At 49.1% G+C, this 27,319-nt stretch overlaps 1 protein-coding gene across 1 annotated transcript; it reads left to right on the top strand.

The window, feature by feature from the left end:
* Nucleotides 1–1,989: 1,989 nt before the first annotated feature.
* Nucleotides 1,990–27,319, top strand: B4GALNT2 (beta-1,4-N-acetyl-galactosaminyltransferase 2). The gene is made up of 11 exons (XM_047080415.1): nucleotides 1,990–2,027; nucleotides 4,243–4,431; nucleotides 4,962–5,099; nucleotides 8,586–8,692; nucleotides 9,712–9,749; nucleotides 12,045–12,225; nucleotides 13,052–13,138; nucleotides 22,669–22,856; nucleotides 23,797–23,937; nucleotides 26,371–26,590; nucleotides 27,129–27,319. The coding sequence occupies exons 1-11, from the start codon at nucleotides 1,990–1,992 to the stop codon at nucleotides 27,317–27,319; spliced, it is 1,518 nt and encodes a 505-aa protein (XP_046936371.1).

Here is a 27,319-nt window from a genome sequence, read left to right as displayed (position 1 = left end):
GGAACTAGTATTAATGTATATCATTATTTATAAACAGATTATCAAGTGCTAAAAAATTAGCGTAATAAAACCAATGATCAAGTATCCAAAAATTAGGTCACACAGCTCAAAAGACATACACATACATCCTCTCCCTTTTGAAAGTTCCTATTATACCACTTGGCTTTTACGAAGCTATGTTGGTACTTAAACTTTTGTTAACCAAAGGAAACGCAAAGAGGACTTTTGCTGTAACCGAAAAAGGCGAAAGGGAAAAATAGCGCTGCTGGGTTTGTTTTGCAAGGCCCGGGGGTACAGAGGTGGCTCGCACCCTGAGCAGCCCCAGGGGCGCCCCCAAACACCTTGCCCGGGGAGCTCAGCATCTCAACATCAAGCAACCCTGTGTCTGCGAGCAATTGCTTAACCTCCGTTCATTTTGTGCATCCGTTAGCAAGATGCTCCTAAGGTATCAGAAAAGCCTAAATGTAGTTAGTTTGGGGGTCTGGGAACACTAAAGAATTTTCCATAGAAATTCATGGTAATTCAACGGTCTCGTAGGATTGTTTTCCTTTCAGAGGGTGGGAGGAACCTGTAATACATTAGATAGCGGCTCAGTTCATTGCCAGAAATTCACTTCCTTTTTTTTTTTTTTTTCTTTTTAAAATTTTTTTTTTTTCAACGTTTATTTATTTTTGGGACAGAGAGAGACAGAGCATGAACGGGGGAGGGGCAGAGAGAGAGGGAGACACAGAATCGGAAACAGGCTCCAGGCTCTGAGCCATCAGCCCAGAGCCCGACGCGGGGCTCGAACTCACGGACTGCGAGATCGTGACCTGGCTGAAGTCGGACGCTTAACCGACTGCGCCACCCAGGCGCCCCTTTTTTTTTCTTTTTAAAGGAGAGGCTGGGAAGAGGGGAAAAAATTCACACTTCAAACAAAAATAGTAGTGGTAAACAACTTCCGATAGGTCTGTAAAAGTTAGGAGATGTTCAGAAATCTTATGATTAAACTTCGTTTTAGTTTCAATAACAAAGCCTCACTGGCCTTTCAGAAATACTTACTAAGTTAAAGGTTATATTCTACATGTTTTGCACAAGACAAAAGGCAACCTTTTATTAAAAGTAGGAATAAAGGGGCGCCTGGGTGGCTCAGTCGGTTGAGCGGCCGACTTCGGCTCAGGTCATGATTTCACGGTCCGTGAGTTCAAGCCCCGCGTCGGGCTCTGTGCTGACAGCTCAGAGCCTGGAGCCTGTTTCGGTCTGTGTCTCCCTCTCTCTCTGACCCTCCCCCGTTCATGCTCTGTTTCTCCCTGTCTCAAAAATAAATGTTAAAAAAAAAAAAAGTAGGAATAAAGCCTGGGGCGCCTGGATGGCTCAGTTAAGCATCTCGACTCTTGATTTCAGCTCAGGTTTCAGATTTGATCTCACAGTTCATGAGTTCGAGCCCTGCATCGGGCTCTGTGCTGATGATGGGGAGCCTGCTTGGGATTCTCTCTCTGTCTCTCTCCCTCTCTCTCTCTCAAATAAATAAACTTAAAAAAATTAATAAAATAGAAATAGTCTTCTCATTCTTCTTTTTTTTTTAAGTTTATTTTTCATTTATTTTTTTGAGAGAGAGAGAGAGTGCAAGTGAAGGGCCGAGAAGGAGAGAGAGAATCCCGAGCAGGCTCTGTGCTTGACAGCATGAAGTCACAGGGACTCAAGTTCCTGAACCGTGAGATCATGACCTGAGCTGACATCGGGAGTTGGACGCTTAACCGACTGAGCCACCCAGGCTCTAATTTTCTCACTAATTTTCAGGCTTTCCCTGTTAAGTTGCACACCAGGTGCAAACATTCCATTAACTGTAAGGCTTTTGCCTGAAGACTTTACAGGGTGTGCTGCTGTGCAATGTAGAGTTTCCAAGTGGAGGTTTTCTATTACAGCACAACGTGAGACTTACAGAAAGACAAATCATCACGGTAAGAACTTGGTTGACATCCAGCAAAAATCAGCGATTGTAGAAACCCGATGTACTTTGGTACGAATTCGGCGGAAGTGAACATAGAGTAAGCAAGCGAATCACCATATGAGCTTCCACTGTCAATGTTTGAAATTCCTGAAGGCATATACCACATCCAATGAGAGTGTTCATGGCGCCTGGGACTTTCATCCATGTGATACTGAAAATATACACATACTGGGCTGGGTATTTCGGTACTTCGCATCTCTAGATTTTCTTGGCTGTTGATAAGATCTTGGGATGAGAACGGATTTTTTTTAAAAAGTTTATTTATTTATTTTTGAGAGCGTGCAAGTGAGCTCAAGCAGGGGAGGAGCAGAGGAAAAGGGGGGAGAGAGGATCCCAAACAGGCTCCGTGCTGTTGGCGCGGAGCCCAATGCCGGGCTCGAACTCACAGACCGTGAGATTGGGACCTGTGCCGAAGTCAACAGCCAGACGCTTAACTGACTGAGCCACCTGGGTGCTGCTGGGATGGGAATAGATTTAAAAAAAAATTTTTTTTTAAACGTTTATTTACTACTGAGAGAGAGAGAGAAACACAGAGCGTGAGCAGGAGGGGTAGAGAGAGAGGAGGAGACACAGAAGCCGAAGCAGGCTCCAGGCTCTGAGCCATCAGCACAGAGCCCAATGCGGGGCTCGAACTCACCAACCGCGAGATCATGACCTGAGCCGAAGTCGGTCACCCAAACGACTGAGCCACCCAGGCACCCCAAGGGATGGGAATAGATTTAAAGAAGACTTCCAACCCAAGATTGCATGATTTCAGCATCTCGCCAAGTGTCCAGAGAGGACCAGGAGATGAGGATCACACGGGCCACCTTAAGACTCCGTTTGCCACATCAGTCTTGTGTGTTTTTTCTTGAGTTCCTTTTTTCCTACACGTTTTTATTTAAATACCAGTTAGTTAACATACAGCGTAATATTAGTTTTGGTTTGAAGTGTAAATCGTTGCCATGTTAAGAAAGATCAACTTATGATTTTACCCCAACAATTTTTATTTTCTTGTTTATAAATCCCAAAGTTTTATTTAGAAATTTTTAAAAAAATTTATTTTGTTTGATTTATTTATTTTTTAAACATTTATTTATTATTGAGAGACAGAGAGAGACAGACCGTGAGCAGGGGAGGGGCAGAGAGAGGGAGACAGAATTGGGACCAGGCTCCAGGCTCCGAGCTGTCAGCCCAGAGCCCGATGCGGGGCTCGAACCCACGAACTGGGAGATCATGACCAAAGCCAAAGTCAGACCTGAGCTTAACCTTAAGACTGAGCCACCCAGGCTCCCTTCAAAGTTTTATTTTTTAAAACTGTCAAACTGAAGAAAACTTAGAACAGTGTTACCATGAATACCATGAATACACCTTCTACCTGGAGATAACAATTATTAATATTTTACCACATTTGCCTGATGTCTCTTTTTGTCTTTCAAATGGCTGAGCCATCTGAAAGGACGTTCGAGACACATGGACACGTCACCTCTAAAGAGTTCATCAGACTTCTCAGAATGACCACATTCCTCTATATAATCACAAGAGTACCAGCTCACCTAAAAAAAAAAAAAAAGAACAATTCCCTAAGATAATCTAACCTTCAGCCCATGTTCAAATATTCACGATTGTCCTGAAAACGTCATTTAAAATTGTTTTTTGGAACAACGATCCATCAAAGTCCACACGTTCTGTCTGGTTGCCAGATTTCTTTGATTTCTTCAGTATCGAAAGCTTTCCCCATCCCTCCACTGTTTTTCCTTTTGGTAATACTGTCTTTTTCAAGAGTCTAAGCCTGGGGCGCCTGGGTGGCTAAGTCAGTTAAGCGTCCCGCTCTTGATTTCGGCTCAGGTCACGCTCTCGTGGTTCTTGAGATCGAGTCCCACGTTGGGGTCTGTGCCGACAGCGTGGAGTCTGTTTGGGATTCTCTCTCTCACCCTCTCTCTGCCCCTCCCCCCATGTACCTTCTGTCTCTGTCTCAAAATAAATAAACAGAAAACCATTTTTTTTTAATGTTTATTTTATTTTTGAGAGAGGGAGGGAGAGAGATTGACAGACAGAGCGTAAACAGCGGAAGGGCAGAGAGAGGGGGAGACACGGAATCGGAAGCAGGTTCCAGGCTCTGAGCCGTCAGCACAGAGCCCGACGTGGGGCTCGAACCTATGAACCGGGAGATCATGACCTGAGCCGAAGTCGGACGCTCAACCGACTGAGCCACCCAGGCGCCCCTCCAGAAAAGAGATTCTAACACAACTTGTTCTCTCGTGTGCCTACAGGTGTGAATTTCTACGGCTCCTCAAGATTTCAGCGTTTCTCTTGGGCCTAGGCACTATTGGGTTTCTGTGCGTAAGCGTGGGGCTAAGTAGGCTCACATCAGAGCTCCCTCCTTCTGCTGTGGCTGACCAGCCGCCGAAGCTTCTCCCTGAGGAACGTCTCCGGAACCTCTTTACCTACGATGGAATCTGGTGAGGTTCAAGTCCACGTTGTTCTGATGTCTACCTTGCTCCCCCTACGGTTTACTGTGCCTCCTGGTGCCCATTTTACAGCCCCTTCCCCGCCTTCCCGAGCCTGCGCCCGTCGCTAAAGTGAACCAAACCGGGGGACCAGGAAAGGGTTCGGTCTGCAAGGTGCACAGCACCTACCAAAGTCCCTTACAACTACGGAGGGCCTGTCCGGCCAACAGTGTGAGAAAGGGGCAGCCTTTTCCACCCGCTGGCCTCCTCCTCTGGTGGGGCCAAGATGCCCCTGGCATCCATGTGACTCGAGTTTAAAGAAAGTGGGTGCAGGGGATAATTCCAGAGAGGGGACCTTCTCCCCCTTCTCCGTCCCCTCCCCTCCCTGCGTCTCTGGGAGGTGTTGCTGCTGGGATCCCAAGTAAGACCTGGGCGGGTGTGGGAAGGAGATGCCCAGGGTGGACGGTGAATCGCACGCCGGGTTTTAGATGGCGGGTTCTCCCCCCTCCCACCCCCTGTTCACAGCCCTTTTCTGGTTTTAGGCTGTTCCCGAAAAACCAGTGCAAATGTGAAGCCCCCAAAGGGCAGGGAGGCTATAACTTCCAGGATGCCTATGGCCAGAGTGAACTCCCTGCGGTGAAAGCGAGGAGGCGGGCTGAATTCGAACACTTCCAGAGGAGGTAATGCAGACCGGGACGGGGGGTGGGGGTGGGGGGTGTGGGGCGGGGGAGCTCCTGGGTCTCTCCTCTGTCCTGAGGGTGTGGGTCCCAAGAAAACAGGGAGGATCTCCTCTCTTGCAGGGGCCCCTGGGGGTGTGGGGGAACCGTTAGGAATAAAGCAAGCAGTGAGAACCGAGGAAGATGGAAAATGGCCCGTCCATGAAGACGTATCAAACTTTGCACGTCTAGGGCATTTCCTCGTAAGAATCGAGCAGAGGAGTGAAGATAGTCTGAGGCGTCCCTTCTTTCCTTCCTCCCTTCCTTTCCTTTTTTCCAGCAGTCATTTATGAATCATAGTGGAAGGCATGCTATAGTAAAAAATAAACAGAACCACGCTTAGGGATTTGAACTCTGGAACAAGCTGGATGCCAAGTTACCTGACCACCCCCCCCCCCCAGTACTTAAGTATCTTTATATGAAAAATGGCGATAGAGAGACTTCTTTCGGAGGTTTGTGAAGGCTCGTGATGAACATTGTGTTAACACAGCTAGTATCTCGTAAAGGGTCTGACGGACCGAAGCCTTGCAAAAATATCACCTACTATTATTGTTGTGCTTTACTATTCATATTACCCTGCTTATGGTTCTTACAGGAGGTACATGATTCATTAAGAGATACATAAGTCACCTAAATATTAGATCGTTATAAGTGCCCTATGGAGGTGCCAGTTAAATTCGTGTGGTAGAATGCTACTCAAGGCCTAAGATTTAATGGGATGGTGAAGCAAAGTGACCTTGGACTCTGATCTGTATATGAAGCAGGAGTCCCCAGCGTCTCCTGTAAGGGAGCATCTCAGAAGGAAGAGTTAAGGCAGGGCCCCAAGCCCGGGCAGGTGGTGGTGGGGGGGGGGTGGATTTTGTGATGGCTGAATGACAAGAAAGCAGGCGACGGCTGTTGGAACCTAGTAAGTCAGGGGAGGGCTGGTGGTGCATGAACTCAGAGAGGCCAGGAGGCCAGGAGGAAGGGTGCGCATTTTGCTTTCTGAGTAATGCAAGGAATTAGACAGGGTTTTGTTTTTTTTTTTTTAAATGTTCATTTATTGATTTTGAGAGAGAGAGAGAGAGAGGAGAGGGAGAAAGAGAGGGAGAATCCCAAGCAGGCTCCAAGCTGTCAGCACAGAGCCCCACGCGGGGCCCGATCTCACGAACCATGAGATCACGACCTGAGCCCAGATGGAGAGTCAGACGTTTAACGGGCTGAGCCACCCACGCGCCCCAGAACCGAACGGTTTCTAAAAGTGGCCCGTTCTTACCTGAGATGCTTTTGTAAAACGGGGCTCTGGCTTTTCGGTGCAGAGTACATAGTAGGGAAGGTATAGGGAAGGCGGGGCGACCTGTTGAGGAGGCAGCTGGAAGGTACATGTTCCTCCTACTCCTGGGACAGCGGTGCCTCTGGGATGAACGGTCCCCAGGTGCTCAGTTGACTGAGCCTGAGTCATGAGTCAAGGAAGGGGAAGAGTGAGTAGGGCCCCTCCGGGTTTGCTTGTGGGAATCAACCACTACTCGCCCCCCCCCCAAACTACATACAAATAGAAGACTCCAGAAAAAGAGATGGGGCAGAGGCAGGAGGCAGCGTTGCAAGTCGAAGAGCCAGGGGAACACAACAGATGATTCTAGCATGGCTTTGAAGCCTGGCCCCACCTAGGTGCGTGAGGAGCATTCGGGCTCCGCGGTTAACAGTGCGTCTTCCGTGTCCCAGCCGGATGACCTTGGGCGAGCTGCTTACCCTCTTCTGTATAATGGGGACAATAACGGTACCCGGGGTTGTTGGGACCTGTAATGAACTGATCCACGAAAGCGCTCAAAACGGTAGCGAGGTTGTAGCCTCAATGAACTGATAGGACAGCAGAGGTCAGAAAAGCGTATAAACAGCCATAACTTGATGTGATAAAGCTGTCACGCCAAGCGGGACCTGTGCCTGGCTCTGCGCCCAATGGCAGCCTCTGCTTGCTTCCTGCCAGTACTGTGGTTCCCACTGGCTCTCCTGGTCTCCCTTTGCCACTGCCTGTGAGGTCCCTGTAGTCGGGGACTTGAGGTGGCCTCAGCGAGATGCCCGCTCTGGGCGAGGCACCGAGTTAGGTACCGAGACAGGACTGATCTGAATGCCGCTCCCAGAGGAGCAGAGAGGACACGGTCCGCGTCCACCTCACCGTCCCTGCTGCTGCTGTAAGGACCACCGAGCCCCAGCCCGGTGCGGGGTGACTGTGGGCGGGCTGTGGCCCACGGAAGGTGGTCAGCGACCCGCGCGGAGCTCAGAAGTTCAGTCCCAAGCTCAGTGTTTACAGGACCAGTCAGAGGGAGGGCCGGGGAGGGGGGCGATGCCTGAGGAGGGAGAACGGCTTCCCATTCTGGGAATTCCAAAAGGGATGGTTCCGGAAGGCGGCCTTCAGAGCTGGCCTCATTTCTGTGACTGAACAGGTGACCTAGGATTCCAGTTATGGGTGCCTTAGTCCTCCAGGAGTGGGACCTTCTCGTCTCCTTGCCTCCACAGGGGGGCAACGCGATCACGTAGAATAAATAACCCAGAATCTTCGGCCCCTGGTGCATGTCACCTAAGCTGTGCAACTCTCTGGGGGTCGTAGAATGGAGATGGTTCATACCTTACATGCTTTCTGCCATGTGAGGGAATTCAGCCAACGCCCATTTGGAGATCACATTATCCTCGGCCAGAGAGCACGTCTGACCTGGGAAGGCATGACAGGGGATCCCCCCCCCCCCCGGGATTCCCAAGATCTCTGTGTGCTCTGTCTGTGCCGCGTAATTGTCTGTATCCTTGAAACTATTATCATGATTTTATTTATTTTGAGAGAGAGGGCACATGAGAGCAAGGGAGGGGCAGAGAGAGAGGGAGAGGGAGAATCCCCAAGTAGGCTCTGTGCTGTCAGCCGGGAGCCCTACCCGGGGGCTTGATCTCACCAACCGTGAGATCATGACATGAGCTGAAATCCAGTGTCTGTCACTTAACCGACTGAGCCACCCAGGCGTCCCTGTATCCTTGAAATTATTAGTGGAGCTTAATATTGGCTAAGATCTCGGGTTCATTTGAGTCTGCTTAGCGCCGTGTTATACTTCAATTAGAAAATGGTGCATGCGGGGGCACTTGGGTGGCTCAGGGGGTTAAGTGTTGGACTCTTGATTTTGGCTCGGGTCACGACCTCATGGTTTGCGAGTTTGAGCCCCGCATCAGGCTCTGCGCTGACAGCCCCCATTGTGTCAGGTCATGGTCTCACGGTTCGTGAGTTCGAGCCCCGCGTCGGGCTCTGTGCTGACCGCTCAGAGCCTGGAGCCTGTTTCGGATTCTGTGTCTCCCTCTCTCTCTGACCCTCCCCCGTTCATGCTCCTTCTCTCTTTGTCTCAAAAATAAATAAACGTTAAAAAAAAAAAAAAAGAACCAACCGGGGAGACACGTCAGAGCGGCTGTTAACGGTTCCGGTTCTGTCCCCTGCAGAGAAGGGTTGGCCCGTTCACCGCTGCTGCTGGCTCAGCCCAACCTCCCCTTTGGGTACCCGGTCCATGGGTTAGAGGTGATGCCCCTGCACACGGTTCCCCTCCCAGGTAGGTACGTCTCCGTCTGGAGAGGAGCCAGGCAACTTTCATAACCCTTCTGAAGCAAAATCGGGGAGTGGAAGGGGACAGTCGTGCATTGAGTGCCTGCTGTGTGCTCAGCACAACGCAGGAATTTGGCGTGATTTCGCTGAATGTCGGTCTCACTGTTTCCGCCCCTGGGAATCACCCTCAGTAGTGGTGACCTCCCAGGGGACCCGAGATGACACAGAAGAGGACAGAAATCTGTGTGCCTCAAGGGCTCTTAGGACATCGTTGGCTTTTTGGCGTCCCGTCACTCATGGGAACAGGCCAAGATGAGCCCACCTCCTGGGACAGCATATTGAAAAGAGTATTTATGTTGGTTAAAACGCCCCTCCAACGAGGGATTTCTAGACACGTCTCTAGTTCGGGACCACATCCCTGTGAGATAGATGTTACTTTGCCAATTTCACGGATGATTCCTTTTTTTTATTGTAAAATGTGCATATCCTGAAATTTACCGTATCCATCATTTTGAAGCACACGGGGTTGTGGCATTACATTCTCATCGTTCGGCAACCGGCACCGTCATCCGTCTCCGGAACTTGTTAATCTTCCCCCACTGAAACTCTGTACCCAATTTAACATTAAGTCCCTTCCCCCCACTGCCCGTGGCAGCCACCATTCAGTAGAATGTCTTGTCTCTGTGAATTTGACTGTTCTAGAAACCTCATATACAATATGATCCGTTGCGGCCTTCCCTTCAGTAACAGAGATGCCTGGAAAGTGCTAGGTTAATTCACAGTCCCCGTCCAGTGCTGAGGGTGGGCATCAGAGGCTTTAGAACCACTGGAATTTGAGGACAGGGGACACCCCCTAACACAACCCCCAGGGAGAGAGGACTGTTCGGCAGATGCCCTGGGTAGGAGGGGACACTGAAGGGATTCTGGAAGGATGTATAGCATCCACCGGGAGGGTAGGAGCGTCAGGGAACCTTTGACACCCTCTCAACTGGTGTTTTTTTTTCTCCTTTCATCTGTATCTTCCAGGCCTTCAGTTTGAAGGACAAGACGCCCCCTTCTATAAGGCAAGTCCCCTTCCCAGCCCCTTTTTGCGCTTGGCCTCCTGTCCACACCCTGCTTCCCCAGTGGTGGCTGGTCTCAGATTTTGACAGAGTCTTTATCCAGATTGAATATCTGACATGAGTCCCAGGTGGGGAGAGGAGAAAGGGTGCCTCCAGAAGGCATGATTTTCATGACCTCCAGCGGCCGGAGCTCCGAGGAGGACTTCTAAAGACCTGGGCCATCACAGATGCTGCTGCTTCGGCCTCAAGAGGAAGTTGCGACCACAGCTGCGGCCACGGCCACGGCCATGGCTTCTGTGCATGTTGCCTCTGTCAGGGTGAGCTCCGGCAAGACCGATGCTCCATGCCCTTAGCCTTCCGTGGCCCGCTTAACACGGCTCCAAATTCAGCTCTCCTGCGCGTAGAGCTGATGGGTTGGAGGCAAGACATCCAGAGCCCTAATTTGAAAAGGAGTCTGGGAAATGTAGCTTTAGTTTTCCCACTCTGCATGCCACAGGTTGGGATGGGTGATGAGTGAGCAAATCTGCAAAACTACTCAGTGCCCGATGGTCTTCCCCCCTCCCAGCAAAGCGCTCCCCCCCCCACGCCCCGCCCCGCCACTTTCCCAGTACTCTCATATCTTCTTCAGGGTGCCTTTCTGTACCTGAGTTATTTTATATGCATCGTGATAGACTGGTGGCCGACCTCCCCCACCAGAATAGAAGCTTCTGGAAGGTGCGGAGTTGGTTTTATTCACTGCTCTTCTCTCAGTGCCTCTAGTTTGGATCTCAGAAAACACCTGCCCGCTGACCAAAGCGTTCTCAGCAGACGTGACATAACCCAGTGTACCTTTCACAAAAGACATCTGGATGCACAGAGGACGAGGAGGCAGGAGAGGAGAGGGGCTTTAGGGAGTAGCAATGGGATGGAGAGAAGGGGACCAGTCCTAGCTACGTGTTGAAGGTAGACCCGGCAGGACTCCCTCAGAATAGCAGTGACCTCCATCAGGGACGTCACCAGTTGAATGGATGAAGGCACCATTCACGAGGCCGGGAGAAGCAGGGAGAGAGTGGAAAACAGGTTGATAGAGAAAAATCAATAGTTTGGTCGCGAAGACTTAACTTTGAGTTAGTCGCCTGGGGAATTTCCTAGCAGAGCAAACAGCCGGGCAGTTAGGGCTCAGAGAGATGGGGGCTGGAGGCATCCATTTAAAAAAAATTAAAAAAAAAATTTTTTTTTAATTTTTTAAATTTATTTTTGCGACAGAGAGAGACAGAGCATGAGCAGGGGAGGGGCAGAGAGAGAGGGAGACACAGAATCCGAAGCAGGCTCCAGGCTCTGAGCTGTCAGCACAGAGCCCGACGCGGGGCTCGAACTCACGGACCGCGAGATCATGACCTGAGCTGAAGTCGGACGCTTAACCGACTGAGCCACCCCGATGCCCCCCAAAAATTTTTTTTTAACATTTTATTAATTTTTGAAAGGCAGAGACAGCATGAGTGGGGGAGGGGCAGAGAGAGAGAGAGAGAGAGAGAAAATGTGAAGCAGGCTCCAGGCTCTGAGCTGTCAGCACAGAGCCTGACGCGGGGCTCGAACCCACAGACTGTGAGATCATGACCTAGGCCGAAGTCAGACCCTCAACTGACTGTGCCACCCAGGAGCCCCTGGAGACATACATTTTTAAGCCATCAGCCTATGAATGGTATTTAAAGATGCCTCCTCTAGGGGCGCCTGGGTGGCTCAGCTGGTTCAGCGTATGGCTCTCGGTTTTGGTTCAGGTCATGATCTCGGGGTTTGTGGGATCGAGCCCCGTGGCTGACCAGTGTGGAGCCTGCTGGGGATTCTCTCTCTCCCTCTTTCTCTGCCCCTCCCCCGCTCAGGCACATGCTCTCTCTCTCTCTCAAAATAAATAAATAAACTTTCCAACATATATACATAAAGCCGCCTCCTCTAGAAGGTGTTGAGTAGGAAGAGAAAAGGGGACAGAACCGAACCCTGAAAAACTCCATTTGAGAGGTCAGATGGAGGAAGAGGCAGCCAAAGTCAAAGGGAGCAGCCCGCGGCAGTCGGCAGAAATCTAGAAGAATGGTATCCCCTAAGCCAAGGGATGAGAGAGCAGTGGCCCTGGAACACTCCAGGCCCCAGGACTTGATTCTGCTTTGCTGAGAGTAAAGCTACAACTGCCTGCGGTGCCAGACCCCAGCTTTCAGGAGCACCCCGGAGAGCCTCCTCTTTCCCGCCTGTGCCCTGCCCCCTGCTGGCCATCCCGGGTATGTGCCTTTCCTCGCATTCAGCGTCCTTCTACCTCCTCCACCCTAGGTCACGCTGACAGCGTCTCTGGGGACCCTGAACACCCTTGCTGACGTCCCGGACAGTGTGGTGCAGGGCAGAGGCCGGAAGCAGCTGACCGTTTCGACCAGTAACCGGCAGCTTTTGAATTTCGTCCTCCAGCACCTGACATACACCAGCACAGTGTACCAGCACCCCAGCGTGGATGTGGGTGAGAGCCTGTGCTTGGAGGGCAAAATGCGAAGGGAGCGGGAAGGCAGCCACGGGACCCTCTCAAAGTCTTCCTCCTCCAGGAAGCCCGCCTGCATTTAGCACGCTTGCCTTGCTCCTGTTTCTAACCCTGGATGTCTCACCTTCCCAAGTACTGTATTCCATATTATCCCCATGTTGCCACTGACCCCATAGCATGACTGGAAGGAAAGAACACGTACCTCTCTGTGAGGACGGATCATTCGTGCTGTGTACCTGGAAGCCATCGGGCCCTGTTCCCCCTTATCTGTAGCTCTCAGCTGCGGGAGGGGAGGGAAGCAGTCTGCGCATCGGTATCTCGTCCTGGGCACTGACAGGAAAGAGGGATGTGGGGGAACTCCCAGTCCCAAGGGCAGTGGTTTTGTCTCCCACCCCCCACCCCCCACCCCAGGGATTCCCTGGGAGAACAATCCTTGCCGCCCTGATGGCAGCCCCAGGTTCTTTCCGGATGAATTCAAGTCGTTCTTTTCCCTTTGGGGGCGCCTGGGTGGCTCAGTCGATAAAGCATGCCACTCTTGTTCTCGGCCTCGTGGGTCGTGAGTTCGAGCCCCGTGTGAGGCATAGAACTTAATTGAAAAAAAAGGGGGGGGGCAGTCAACAGGTTGCCCCAGGGACGCAGAGCAAGTCAGGTGCCAGAATGCTGTCAACGTTATGGGGTCCTCAGTCTCATCCCAGGCGGGACATTCTCTACCGGGCCTTCACCTGGCTTCAAATCGGTCTTCCTTGGGGCAGCGTGGAAAGTGACCCAGACGCGGTGCTGCCCACCTTGCCCTTCTGTCTCCCTCCAGTGAGTCTGGAGTCCAAGTCCTCAGTCGCCAGATTTCCAGTGACCATCCGCCATCCTGTCATGCCCAGGTTGTATGACCCTGGACCAGGTGAGGCCCTTGCCCCCGGGGCTCCAGGGTGGGATCCTGCGGAGGTTTTGGTGACATTCGGAAGGCATCCCCCCCCTCCCCCCCCCCCCGCCCCCCGGGAGGTGGAGGAGGAGATTCAATGAAAATAACAGCTCTGATTGGATTCCTGACAAACAAGCTTTGCTTGGTGGGGGTGGGGGTGGGGTGGGGGCGGATTCGAGGACACATGCTCCTAATATCGCTTAATCATATTTAACTTATTATATGGTTGGGCTTATTTTGAAAAAAACAAAAACGAATGACAACGTCTTAATAAGTAATAGTAACAAGAACAGAGTGGTACTGGGACGTGGCTAGATGTATCAGTGGAGTCCAACTGGAAATCCAGAAACGACCATGTTAGAATTCTACCACGTAATGAAGGCAGCTTTTCAAATTAAAGGGCAAAAAAAGATGGGTTAGCCAAGAAATCCCATGGGACAGCTGTGGAGCTACGTGGAAGATAGAAAGTTGAATCTGTCTTACAGCTCATACCAAGAGAAATTCCAAATTGATCAAATATTGCATATTTTTAAGTGCTGGAGCAAAAAAAAATCCATGGAGTGAAAAAAAAAAAGCAATCCTAGGGGCGCCTGAGTGGCTCAGTTGGTTAAGCGTCTGACTTCAGCTCAGGTCATGATCTCACGGTTCATGGGTTCAAGCCCCATGTCAGGCTCTGTGCTGACAGCTCAGAGCCCGGAGCCTGCTTTGGATTCTGTGTCTCCCTCTCTCTCTGCCCCTCCCCTGTTCATGCTCTGTCTCTCTGTCTCAAAAATAAATAAGCATTAAAAAATGAAAAAAAAAAAAAAAGCAATCCTAGAGTATAAGACCTTTCTAAGTACGTCACAAAACACAAAGGCCAGAAAGGAAAGACTACCCACGTAAAATACCCAAAATTGTTCAATGTTTTTATGGCAGAAACCCACCAAAGGCAAAGGCAAATGACAAAGAACAAATTGGGGAAAAAAAAACATCTTCAGCACGCATTAAAGTCAAAGGTGTGCTTTTATTTGCAAGCGCCTGTGAATCAATAAAAACACCTAATAAGCCGGGGCACCCGGCTGGCTCTCGGTGGAGGGTGTGTCTCTTACTCTGGGGGTTGGGAGTTCGAGCCCCAGGCTGGGTGCAGAGATTACTTTAATAAATAAATGTTTGAAAAAAACACCTACTTGGCAATGCAAGCTGGTGCAGCCACTCTGGAAAACAGTATGGAGGTTCCTCAAAAAAGCTAAAAAGAGAACTACCCGAAGACCCAGCAATTGCACTACTAGGCATTTATCCAAGGGATACAGGTGTGCTGTTTCGAAGGGACACGTGCCCCCCCCCATGTTTATAGCAGCACTATCAACAATAGCCAAAGTATGGAGAGAGCCCAAATGTCCATCGATAGATGAATAGATAAAGAAGATGTGGTATATATATGCAAAGGAGTATTACTTGTCAACCATAAAGAATGAAATCTTGCCATGTGCAACTGCGTGGATGGAACCGGAGGGTATTATGCTAAGTGAAATTCGTCAGAGAAAGACAAAAATCATAGGACTTCACTCATATGAGGACTTTAAGAGACAAAACAGAGGAACATAAGGGAAGGGAAACAAAAATCATATAAAAACAGGGAGGGGGACAAAACAGAAGAGACTCATAAATATGGAGAACAAACTGAGGGTTCCTGGAGGGGGTGTGGGAGGGGGGATGGTCTAAATGGGGAAGGGACATTAAGGAATCTACTCCTGATATTATTGTTGCACTATCTGCTATTTGGATATAAATTTCGATGTAAATTTTAAAAAAGAAAAAAAATAAAAAAATGCCTACTAAGCCGATGGAAAAATACACAGCTTGCTACAGATTAAATCCAACAATACTTTTAGCCATTAAAATATGTACTCAGTCCCACGCTTAAAAAAAAGCACAAATGTGAAATACATTCATATCAGAAAGGATTGGAGGAGGAGTGGGGGGAAGGCACTCTTTGAAAAAATTCTTTAATCTTTATTTTTGAGAGAGAGAGAGAGAGAAGCAGAGCTCCAGCGGGGGTGGAACAGAGAGAGAGGGAGACACAGAATCCGAAGCAGGCTCCAGTCTCTGAGGTGTCAGCACAGAGCCCGATGCGGGGCTCGAACTCACGAACTGCGAGATGATGACCTCAGCCGAAGTCAGACACTTAAACGACGGTGCCATCCAGGTGCCCCAGGGAGCAGGCATTCTTATGAACCCCCCGTGGGACGTGTAAATTGGCATAGCCTTTCTGGAGGTAGTTTGGCAATATCTATCAACATTTGGGATGTGTATTCCCTTCGGGCCAGCAATGGCACTTCTAGAAGTTATCATACTATACTTGTATCTATGTGAAATGACGTTTGTTTGAGGTTCTTTATTGCAGCAAAAACCTGAGGAGTGGGATGCATTGGTTAGATCAAGTGGGGTCCATCCATATAATGAAATTCCATGCAGTGGCATTCTGAAGGAGGGAAGGGGGAAAACAGGAGGAGATTTTTTTTTTATGCTGGTACAAAATGATTTGCAAGTTATAGGCGGGTACAGAAGAGAGGGAAGGGTAAACTACCATGTCTGTAAAAAGGAAGAGAGAAAAAAAATGCATCTACATTCATTGCTGGATTAAGGAAAAACGAACAAGAAGTTGGTAACATTGGTTGCCTCCTGGTTTCCTCATTGGGGGACAGAGATGGGAAGAAATTGTTTCATGGTATAACGTTCGATATATTCAGAATTTTGAACCGCTTGGCACTTTTTGAATATATTATGTATGTATTCAAAGTCTATTCTATCCAAATAGAGTCTATTCAAAATACAAACTGAATTACTATTTAAGGGTAATAGCATGAAATATCCAGGGAGAAGGATTTAAAATATTTGCCTAACACAACTATCTCAAAAATAAGAGAATTAAGTACAAGAAAGTCACATAATTTGTTTTCTTTTTTGGCTTCAGGTTTGCTTTTAAAGACAAGGTGTTATTTTTAGGTAGAAACTTCCACAATCTTATCCCCCTCCCTTCTGTTAACAAATGATCACATATATCTTTCTTTTCCTGGTTTTTGTACATTTCATACGTAAATTTCTATTCCCACCCGCATGTGTGTGCGTGCGCGCACGCGCATAGAGCATTGAGCGTGGTTTTGAGCTGTTCATAAAAGTTATCGTACCTTATGGTATGAAGTTCTAGATTCTGACCTTTTTTTGTCAATCTGTGGCTTGTCTTTTGATTTTGTTTCTGGCGTCGTTTGTTATGTGAAAGTTGTATCCTTTAATGTAGTAGAAGTGATTTTTTTTTCCTACCTTTTGCTTTTTGTGCTTTGCTCAAGAAATTCTTCCCTACCTTGAAGCCATAACGATATTCTCCTGTATTTTTCTTTCAAAGTTGTAGGTTTGGCTTTTCACATGTAGATATTTAATCCCCGCGCAAGTTATTTTTATGTGTGGCATGTGCTGGGGATCTGATTTTTTGTATATGAATAGCATATTGTCCCCACACCATATATTAATGAGCCTATCTATCCTCCTCCTCCATGGCTTGTGTGACCAGTCTGTCACATACCAAGTTTCATATATGCAGGGGTCTGAATCTTGGCTTTGTTGGGTTGCATTGGTCTGTTTCTCCTTGGGCCAATCCCATAAGACTTCAGTAAGCTGTATAATAAGTTTTACATCTAGTGGGGATAAAATCTATACTTCAGAGGGCGCCTGGGTGGCTTAGTCAGTTAAGCATCCGACTTTGGCTCAGGTCATGATCTCACAGTCCGTGAGTTTGAGCCCGGCGTCCGGCTCTGTACTGACAGCTTGGAGCCTGGAGCCTGTTTCGGATTCTGTGTCTCCCTCTCTCTCTGACCCGCCCCCTCTCTGTCTCTCTCTGTCTCAAAAATAAACATTAAAAAAAAATTTTTTTTTTAAATCTATACTTCAGGATGACTGTACTTCGTTTGCAACATTTTCTTAACTCTTTTCTTGGTGTTTGACTTTTCCATTAGAATTTCAGGATCCTCTCATCAAGCTCCTCCAAAATCCCTTGAGATTTTGATTAGCATATCATAGAATTTATAGATGAATTAGAGATGAGTTGGCAACTTGGTAAAGTTGAATAGTCTCAGTCACGAATCTGGTATACCTTTCCATCTTATGGTTTCTGCGATAGTCTCTTCATAAGCTCTTCAATCATTAATTTATTTTGTAATTTTATTCGTAAAGAAATTGCACACATTTTGTTGGATTTAGTCTTAGGTGCTCTATGTTTTTTATTGTTACTGTGAATTGAATCTTTTTCTTCTTTAAAAATATTTTTTTAATGTTTATTTATTTTTGAGAGAGAGAGAGTATGAGTGAGGGAGGGGCAGAGAGAGAGGGAGACACAGAATCTGAAACAGGCTCCAGGCTCCGAGCTGTCAGCACAGAGCCCAACGCGGGGCTTGAACCCACGAACCGCGAGATCATGACCTGAGCCTAAGTTGGACGCTTAACCCACTGAGCCACCCGGGTGTCCCTGGATCTTTTTCTTCTACCTCTTGATTCGTTGTTGCTAATATACAGGACAGAAGTGATTTTTTTTTTTTTTTGAGAGACAGAGAGAGAGAGAACATGCAAGCAGGGAAGATGGGCAGAGGGAGGGAGAGAGAGAACCTTAAGCAGGCCCCATGCTCAGCAGAGACTGTGACGTGGGGCTCGATCCCGTGACCGTGAGATCACGACCTGAGCCAAAATCAAGAGTTGGACGTTTAACTGACTGAGCCCCAGGACATCAGTGACTTTCGAACTTTGGAGTCATAAAAAGCATCTTTGCTGCCCTCTTATTGATGATGTGTTTAAACACAAACATAGAGTCTCTTAGATAAGTACTGATTTTTTTGGTCCCTTCCTTTGCTTTTAATTCTTATACTTTTTTTTTTCTTGTCTTGACTCCATTTGGCAAAAACTTCCGGTATAGGGTTGAATAGTGGCAGTGAGTCCTAGAGGGCGATTTGACTTGTTCCTGAGCATTCTAGTGCTACACTATTAATGTTTGCTGTGTGGGAGTGGTAAATGTATCAGGCTAAGAAAGTTATTTCCTTCTGTTTCTATTGCCAAGGTTTTTTCTGTTTCTACCTTCTATTTTCTGTTTTCTTACTAAGAGTTTTTATTATGGATGAGTGTTGGATTTTAATCAGATAATTTATCTGCATCCGTTGAAATAATTTTTCTCCTTTAATTGGGTTCATGTAGTGATTTACATTGGGTGATTTTCTTTTTTTCTTTTCTTTCGTTCGTTCTTTCTTTCTTTATTCCTTTATTTCTTTCTTCTTTCTTTCTTTCTCTCTTTCTCTTTCTTTCTTTCTTTCTTTCTTTCTTTCTTTCTTTCTCTGAGGGAGAGAGAGCACTTGAGTGGGGGAGAGAGGGAGTGGGAGAGGGAGAGAGAGCACTTGAGTGGGGGAGAGAGGGAGTGGGAGAGGGAGAGAGAGAATATTAAGCAGGCTGCACACCCAGCATGGAGTCCAACGTGGGGCTCGATCTCACGGTTGTGAGATCATGACCTGAGCTGAAATCAAGAGTTGGACCCGTAACTGACTGAGCGACCCAGGAGTCCCTGATTAATTTCCTGCAGCGGAATATCCTCACGTTTCTGGAACAAACCCATTTTTTTTTTAACTGCTTTATTCTATTTATTTATTTCAAGTAATCTTGATGCCCAGTGTGGGACTCTTGATCTTGGGCCAAGAATCACATGCTCTACAGACTGAGCCAGCCAGGCGCCTCTGCAACAAACCCATTTTTTTTTTTAAATATAATTTATTTTCAAGTTAGCTAACATACACTGTGCTCTTGGCTTTGGGAGTAGATTCTCATGATTTATCGCTTCCATACAACAGCCAGCGCTCATCCCAACAAGTGCCCTCCTCAGTGCCCATCACCCGTTTTCCCCTCTCCCCCACCCCCATCAACCCTCAGTTTGTTCTCTGTATTTAAGAGTCTCTTATGGTTTGCCTCCCTCCCTCTCTGTTTGAAACGACTTTTTCCCTTTCCCTTCCCCCACGGTCTTCCGTTAAGTTTCTCAAATTCCACATATGGGTGCAAACATGTGATATCTGTCTTTCTCTGACTTCACTCAGCCGAATACCCTCCAGTTCCATCCACGGCAACAAACCCGTTTGGATGGCAGTGTGTCATTTGACCAAACGCTGAATTAAATTTGCTACTATTTTGTTTAGGATTCTTGCGCCTGTGTTCAAAACTGACACTATCTTTTCTGGTAATGTCCTTGCCCGGTTTTGTTATCTATATTATACAGTCTCATAAAATGAGTTGAGTAGCTCTCCTTTTTTTTTTTTAAACAAACTTTCTGAAATGAATTGTAACAATACAGGAATTACAGGTCCCTTGAAGTTTTTTTCTTTTAACTTGTCTGGTCCTTGTGTCTTTTTTCTTTTCTTTCTTTCTTTCTTTTTCTTTCTTTCTTTTTTTTTTTGTCTTTGGTCTAAGTTTGCGGGGGACGTGTTTGGGGGTTAAGGGAAGGAATGTGAGTGGGAAGAAGCTAGAGAAAAAGGAGAAATTTTAAAATGTCAACTCTCTGTGTCTTTAGTGCTTATTGATCTGTATGTACATTGAGTCCGTTTTTAAGTGTTTCTATAGCATTATCCACTTGATATAAAATCACCAATTTGGGGTCATAAAAGTTGTTCATAGCATTCTCTTTTGCTTTTAAAAACATTCTTTTTTTTTTTTTTTCCAACGTTTATTTTATTTTTGGGACAGAGAGAGACAGAGCATGAACGGGGGAGGGGCAGAGAGAGAGGGAGACACAGAATCAGAAACAGGCTCCAGGCTCCGAGCCATCAGCCCAGAGCCTGACGCGGGGCTCGAACTCCCGGACCGCAAGATCGTGACCTGGCTGAAGTCGGACGCTTAACCGACTGCGCCACCCAGGCGCCCCATAAAAACATTCTAATACATGTGAAGTCACGTCCTTCTTTTGGTTCTTACCATTTATTTTCTATAATTTTAAGTTGTTTTCATATCCAAATATTTTCATTTCACTTATGCCTGATTTATTTCATATTTTCTTTTTCATACATGTGATTCTGTTATTTCTTGCTTCAAAGATTAAAAAAAAAAAATGGGGCACCTGGGTGGCTCAGTCGGTTAAGCGTCCGACTTCGGCTCAGGTCATGATCTCACAGTCCATGAGTTCGAGCCCCGCATCGGACTCTGTGCTGATAGCTCGGAGCCTGGAGCCTGCTTCAGATTTTGTCTCCCTCTCTCTCTGCCCCTCGCCCACTCATGCTCTGTCTCTCCCTGTCTCAAAAATAAATAAACATTAAAAAAAAGAACAAAATATTAAAGATTAAAAAAAAATTTAACGTTCATTTTTGAGAGAGAGAGAAAGAGAGAGAGAGAGAGAGCGAGCATGAATGGGGAGGGGCAGATCGAGACGGAGACACAGAATATGGAACAGACTCCAGGCTCTGAGCTGTCAGCACAGGGCCTGATTTGGGGCTCGAACCCATGAACCGCGAGATCATGACCTGAGCCAAAGTTGGACGCTTAACTGACTGAGCTACCCAGGTGCCCCATATTGCTTCAAAATTTTAAGCATTCTCATTTTAAATCGTTTTTGGATTCCTCTGTTATTGCCAGTCTATCTGGAATGGGTTCATCTCTATGTGGTCGATCCGTGGTGGACTCATTGGCTGTTGTTCATCCTAATTTTTCTTTGGGTGTTTTGTAATTTTTGTGGGTGAGCTCATCCTGAGTAGGAGATTTTGCTTGCTTGTTTTGTTTTCTCTCTCCCTTCCCTCTCCGGACTCTGCCTCATGGTGATATCGGGGTTATGGAAGAGCCAGTTTCTGGGCCCGACGGTGGCGTGGCACAGGTCATGGCTGGCGGGGGGGTGGGGGTGGGGGTGGCGTCATTTCTGTTTGGGCCCAGACGTGTGTGCAGGGCTGATAGCCGTCCTGGGGTTCCTTGCCTGGCAGGGAGTAAGGTGGCGAGGGATGGAGGGTGTGCAACTTAGCTCCATTCTGTGGCTTCTAGCAACAAGCCTGGCTCTGGGGGCGCCTGGGTGGCTCAGTCGCTCAAGCGTCTGATTCTCGATTTGAGGTCATGATCTCAGCGTTTGTGGGATGGAGTGCACCACTGGGCTCTGTGCTGACATCGCGGAGCCTACTTATGACTCTTCCCCTCCCCATCTCTCTGTGCCCCTCCCCCCAACACACACAAAATAAATAAATAGACACTAAAAAAAAAAAAAAAAAAAAAGAAGCCCGGCTCTGGACCCGCACGTCCCATGAGACACCTTAATTCGGTCACCCCTCAGAATCAGCCTCCGGCGATGCTTCTGGTTCCAGAATGCAGCAGGCCCCAGCTCCAGCCCCGCTCAATGGCTTTTTACTTCTGTTCCTTGGGAACTAATGTGTGCTTTGGAGCATGGCGATATCTTTGTATCTTTATGATTGCTCTATATCGGGAAAACTAAGGAATCTCGAACAGAAAGCTACACCACCAACTTAGCCAGGAGTCCCCGACCTTGACCACATCCTATAGTAATTCATGCCCCGGGTTCTCTCTTTCCCACAGAACAAAAGAACCCGAGGTGTCTTGTGGCCCAAGGAAAGGGAGGAAGTGATTCATTTGACAGGCCCTTGAACACCATTTACTTGACCCTTTCCACCGATCACTTTTCTCTCACTCCCTCAGACCCGAGGGGAGCTGACGTAATGGTGCAACAGGTATTTACAAAAGGGGTTTCTGGAATGATGACGTCTGTCATTCTGAGAAGGAGCGCTGCCGAAGGGATCTGGAGCTGTCGCCCACAAGCCATGGGTGGGGTGATGGCTTTCAGCATGTTTTTATAATATTTTTGCTTCCTTTCCCTTATGTTCATCTGGGGTTTTTTTTTTTATCTTAAATTCCTCAAATGAGTGAAGTCATATGATGTTTGTCTTTCTCTGACTAATTTCGCTTAGCGTGATACCCTCCGGTTCCATCCACGTGGCTGCAAATGGCAAGATGTCATTCTTTTTGGTTGCTGAGTAATACTCCATTGTATAGATATCCCACATCTTCTTTATCCATTCATCCATCCATGGACATTTGGGCTCTCTCCATACTTTGGCTATTGTCGATAGTGCTGCTATAAACATGGGGGGGGCACGTGTCCCTTCGAAACAGCACCTGTATCCCTTGGATAAATGCCTAGTAGTGCAATTGCTGGGTCGTAGGGCGGATCTATTTTTAACTTCTTGAGGAGCCTCCATACTGTTTTCCAGAGTGGCCGCACCAGTTTGCATTCCCACCAGCGGTGCGAAAGAGATCCCCTCTCTCCGCATCCTCGCCACCATCGTTGTTGCCCGAGTTGTTCATGTGAGCCGTTCTGACAGGTGTCAGGTGATATCTCATTGTGGTTTCGATATGTATTTCCCTGATGATGAGTGAAGTTGAGCATTTTTTCATGTGTCGGTTGGCCATCTGGATGTCTTCTGTGGAGAAGTGTCTGTTCATGACATCCACCCTTTCTTGGCCAGAGAGGAAGCTCAGAGACCTGGTGACCATCGCCACCAAAACTTTCCTCCGTCCCCACAAGCTCATGACCATGCTCCGGAGCATTCGGGAGTTCTACCCAGACTTGACCGTGATCGTGGCCGATGACAGCAAGGAGCCCCTGAAGATTAAGGACGACCATGTGGAGTATTACACCATGCCCTTTGGGAAGGTGTGTCCCCGGCAGATGGGGAGGCATCTGGGTCCTGGGACCCAGAGTCAGTTCTTCCCTGGATGGGGCTGCCTGAGTGGCCTTCCCAAGGAAGCCCGATTCTGGGGTGGAGGGGGTGGGGCTCTTCTCTGAGCCCCGTTGCTGACTCCACAGAGTCAGAGAAATCGGGTCACTCTTAACTTTTCTGCACTAACGAGGCGATCAGTCCGTCTTTCCTCACGCTTGGTGTGGACATTAGTCTTTCTAAGTGACTTGAGGTGTTGGACATCTTAAGGATTCCTGACCTGCAGATTCAAGAGCAGAGAACCTCGTGATCCCTATGATTCCACCCAAGCTAGAGGCACTCTCCCTCTCTTTCTCTTTCCTTCACATACCCTTTCCTACAAGGACACACAGAAAGAAAAGGGGATGATATATACTATAGCGTCCTACCCTCCAACACTTTCCAGGCACCAGGAGGGGACGTGGAAAGAGAGTCACAGAGTCAGGCGAGAAAGGACTCCGGTCACCCCACATTGGCCCTGGGACCAACGAAGGGCTTCCTGGCCTTTTCTTTTCTTTTTTTTTCTTTTTAACGTTTATTTATTTTTTGAGACAGAGAGAGACAGAGCATGAACGGGGGAGGGTCAGAGAGAGAGAGGGAGACACAGAATCGGAAGCAGGCTCCAGGCTCCGAGCTGTCAGCCCAGAGCCCGACGCGGGGCGCGAACCCGCGGACCGGGAGGTCACGCCCTGAGCCGAAGTCGGACGCTCCACCGACTGAGCCGCCCAGGCGCCCCTCCTGGCCTTTTCTTCATGTCAACCTCTGATTCAGGGAGTCCCTGTCCTTCCTCCTGTTTGGGGTGCAGCCTGGCTGTTGGGAACTTAGCAAGCTCCCCGGGGGATTCTAACACGCGCCCCGGGGCCGGCAACCTCTGCTCTCCCCTCATTCCACCCGCAGGGCTGGTTCGCAGGTAGGAACCTGGCCATCTCTCAGGTCACCACTAAATACGTTCTCTGGGTGGATGATGATTTTCTCTTCAACGACAAGACCAAGATTGAGGTGCTGGTGGATGTCCTAGAGAAAACGGAACTGGACGTGGTAAGGCTGAGCTGCCCCTTTTTACCCCCCCCCCCCCCCCGCTGCAATCTGTAGAGACAGCCAAGAGAGGGAAGGGGAAGGGGAGCGAAGAGAGGTAGGGGCAGGGGAGGGAGGGCTCCCGGGAGGGCGAGGGGCTCATGCAGGAGATGGGTAAGCCAGCACAGCTCGGGTTGAGAGCGCCACACCGGGGATCAGGAGGTGTGCGGCCTCCGTCTCTGCCTCCATATTTACTTTTCTTTGAGTAAATGACCCCCCCTCCCCGCCCCACCCCTGCTCCGCTCCTAACCTTTGTTCTATCTTTAAAATGGTGTGTTTATGAGATCACTTCTAACTTCCTCCCCGGACCGGTGTGAGGGGAAACAGAGCAGTGCTCTCTGTTGCTGTCACACGCCATTGATTTGTTTTATTGTATTATTATTATTATTTGTAAACACTTTTTATTGTTTATTTTTGAGCGGGTCCGAGCGTGAGCCGAGGAGGGGCAGAGAGAGGGGGAGACACAGACTCGGAAGCAGGCTCCGGGCTCCGAGCTGTCCGCACAGAGCCTGACGAGGGGCTCGAACTCACGGACCTGAGAGATCCGTGATCTCACGGATCTCACCGATCTCACGGTCGTGAGATCACGGCCTGAGCCGAAGTCGGACGCTTCACCGACTGAGCCCCCCCAGGCGCCCTTCTGTCACACATCATTAAAAAAAATGTGAAGGGTACAACGTTTTTAAAAGCGTACGTAGCCTTATTGAGGTTAAAAAAAAGAGGAAGAAGAAGAAGGGACGCCTGGGTGGCTTAAGTCACTTAAGCATCCGACTCTTGATTTCGGCTTAGGTCACGATCCCGGGGTTGTGAGGTCGAGCCGTGCATCAGGCGCTGCTCTGAGCGTGCAGTCTGCTTGGGATTCTCTCTTTCTCTCTTTCCCTCTGCCCCTCTCCCCTGCTCTCTCTGGCTGTATCGTAATTTAGTCCACTTAAAACTCAGAGGGTCTATTTGCTGAACGAAGAAGGAAAGAAGTGGTGATTCTTCTCTCCTCTCAGGGTGGGGGTGGGTGGGGGGGGGCCAGGAGCAGAGCAGGGGGAGGGAGGCAGCTCGAGACACAAGGCCCCTTGCAAGAGGGCCGGCAGTGGTGACTCCACAAAGGGACCCTTGTGCACGCAGGCTGCTGCGGGCCTGCCCCCAAGCACTGCTCCGCCTCGTGGGAGGGAATGACTTACCTTCTGGAAAGAGCGAGCTTGCGGTAGGGTAAGCGGAGCAGACTTGTCTGCCCTTTGGACATGGTGCTTTCTGCTCCCACCAGCGAGATCTCCTGGGGTGAGCAGGAGTGAAAAGGTCAGGGGCGCCTGGGTGGCTCGCTTGGCTAAGCGTCCGACTTCAGCTCAGGTCGTGATCTCCTGCTTTGTGAGTTCGAGCCCCGCATCAGGCTCATCTGCTGTCAGCCTGGAGCCTGCTTCGGATCCTCTGTCTCCCTCTCTCTCTCTCTCTCCTCCTCCTCCCCTGCTCATTCTCTCTCTCTCTCCCCAAAATAAATAAACATTTTTTAAAAAGGAAGGAATGAAAAGATCAACGGACCTTGCTGGTGTGTGGAAAGGCATGTTGCGACAGCAAAAAGAGTGAATCCCAGGGATAGTATGAAGGGTAGATACGGAACAGGTGTGATTCTTTTTATTTTTATTTTTTTACATTTTTTTAAATGTTTATTTATTTTTGAGAGAGAGAGAGAGAGAGAAACAGAGCGCAAGCAGGGGAGGGGCAGAGAGACGGGGAGACACGGGATCTGAAACAGGCTCCAGGCTCGGAGCCGTCAGCTCAGACCCCGACACGGGGCTCGAACGCGGTAACGGTGAGATCATGACCTGAGCAGAAGTCAGATGCTTAAGCCAGGAGCCCCAGGCGTGATTCTGGTAACTGATGTGGTTTGGAGTGTTGGGGTTTGGAGCCGATGGGCCGAGAAAGAATTCCTGAGACACCTTCGGTGCAAAAATGTGTTTTTATTATAGCACAAGGAGGGGACCCTTAGGCGTTATAAGTGTGTGAGAAGCGACTGGTTTTATGAGAGTTTCTGTCCTCTGGAGAGGAGGGTGGCATGAGGGTCCCAGGAAATCGACTCTCTATGTTTCTGAGATTACTTTTTTGTTGTAAATCAACAGAGTTGCAAACTGAGGGGGACTCAGGTCCCGATCTCTATCAGTTAACCGTTTGTTTTCGCCTCTCCTTTGTTCTCAGGCAGGAGTGCCTGAGGAACCTCGGGCACATCCCACCGTGGCTGTGGGGGTGGGGGGTGGGGGGTGGGGTGGGGGGTGTCAGCTTCTGCTTTGCCCTCAGCCTGCCTTTTGCTCCCTCATCAGTGACTGAGGTTCAGTCCAGGAAGGCTTCCTGGCAGAGGCAACCTGAATATCAAGTCTGCGTTCTCTGACGCGCGTCTCTCTGCCCACGGGTCAGGTAGGTGGCAGTGTGCTCGGGAACGTGTTCCAGTTTAAGCTGTTGCTGGAGCGGAGTCCGAATGGGGACTGTCTTCACCGGAGGCCAGGCTCTTTCGGACCCCTGGATGGCTTCCCCCGCTGTGTGGTGACCAGCGGCGTGGTCAACTTCTTCCTGGCCCACACAGAGCGACTCCAGAGAGTTGGCTTCGACCCCCGCCTGCGGCGAGTGGCTCACTCAGGTGGGGAAGAGCTGGAAGGGTGAGGAAGGTTCTGGCCTCCGGACCGACCTCAGGAGTCTGTTCTTTCCAAGGGACACGCACCACCGATCGTGGTCCTTGCCTGCCACGCTGGGCCTCTCTCCCTTTTCCCCCAGACTAGGGAGTTCAAGGTCTCTCTTGCCTCCCTTCTCCCCCCTCGTTTTGCCTCTTATCCCCCAACGGCTGTTCCCATGTGAGACGCCCTCCTCCTATAGGTCGGTCCCCTCCCTCGTTCCCCTCTTGCTCCCTCAGTTCGGGAGTTCATAGTTCTGTCCAGCCGGAAAGCTGATCTGTGTCTCTCTGTGTCTCTCTGTGTCTCTGGCCACATCCCTGAGAAACGTGCTTATGAATTCCTTCGCACTCATCAGCCTGGCAGGTGGCTTTGCATGGGCTCCACCTCCCGAGGGGTATAAACTGTGCCCTGCCCCCTGCCGCCCCCCCCCTCTTCCCCGCCCCCCTGCCCGGACCCTGGGATATGGCCCTGGGGTCTCTCTAGCTGATGTTCTCCCTCTCTTCACAGAGTTCTTTATTGATGGGCTCGGGAGCTTGCTTGTGGGGTCGTGCCCAGAAGTGATCATAGGTCACCAGGCCCGTTCTCCAGCGGCAGACCTGGAGAGGATGTACAGCACGTTCCGGACCAACACCCACGACCAGATCCAGTTCAAGCTGGCTCTCCATTACTTCAAGAACCATCTCCAGTGCTCCACGTAA

The sequence above is a fragment of the Lynx rufus genome, unplaced genomic scaffold, assembly GCF_022079265.1.
Source record: "Lynx rufus isolate CCGP_SWC_20201006 ecotype Redwood Valley unplaced genomic scaffold, mLynRuf1.p SCAF_18, whole genome shotgun sequence".
Taxonomy (NCBI): Eukaryota; Metazoa; Chordata; class Mammalia; order Carnivora; family Felidae; genus Lynx; species Lynx rufus.
This window is presented reverse-complemented; position numbering and strand designations above follow the sequence as displayed.

What these genes read in the sequence shown, in the direction of transcription:
- B4GALNT2 (XM_047080415.1), top strand. Translation starts at nt 1,990, where the DNA reads ATGTACTTTGGTACGAATTCGGCGGAAGTGAACATAGA. An exon ending in TCGGCGGAAGTGAACATAGA is followed by an intron (nt 2,028 to 4,242) that starts GTAAGCAAGCGA and finishes GTGTGCCTACAG; the next exon opens with GTGTGAATTTCTACGGCTCC. An exon ending in AAGACGCCCCCTTCTATAAG is followed by an intron (nt 9,750 to 12,044) that starts GCAAGTCCCCTT and finishes CCTCCACCCTAG; the next exon opens with GTCACGCTGACAGCGTCTCT.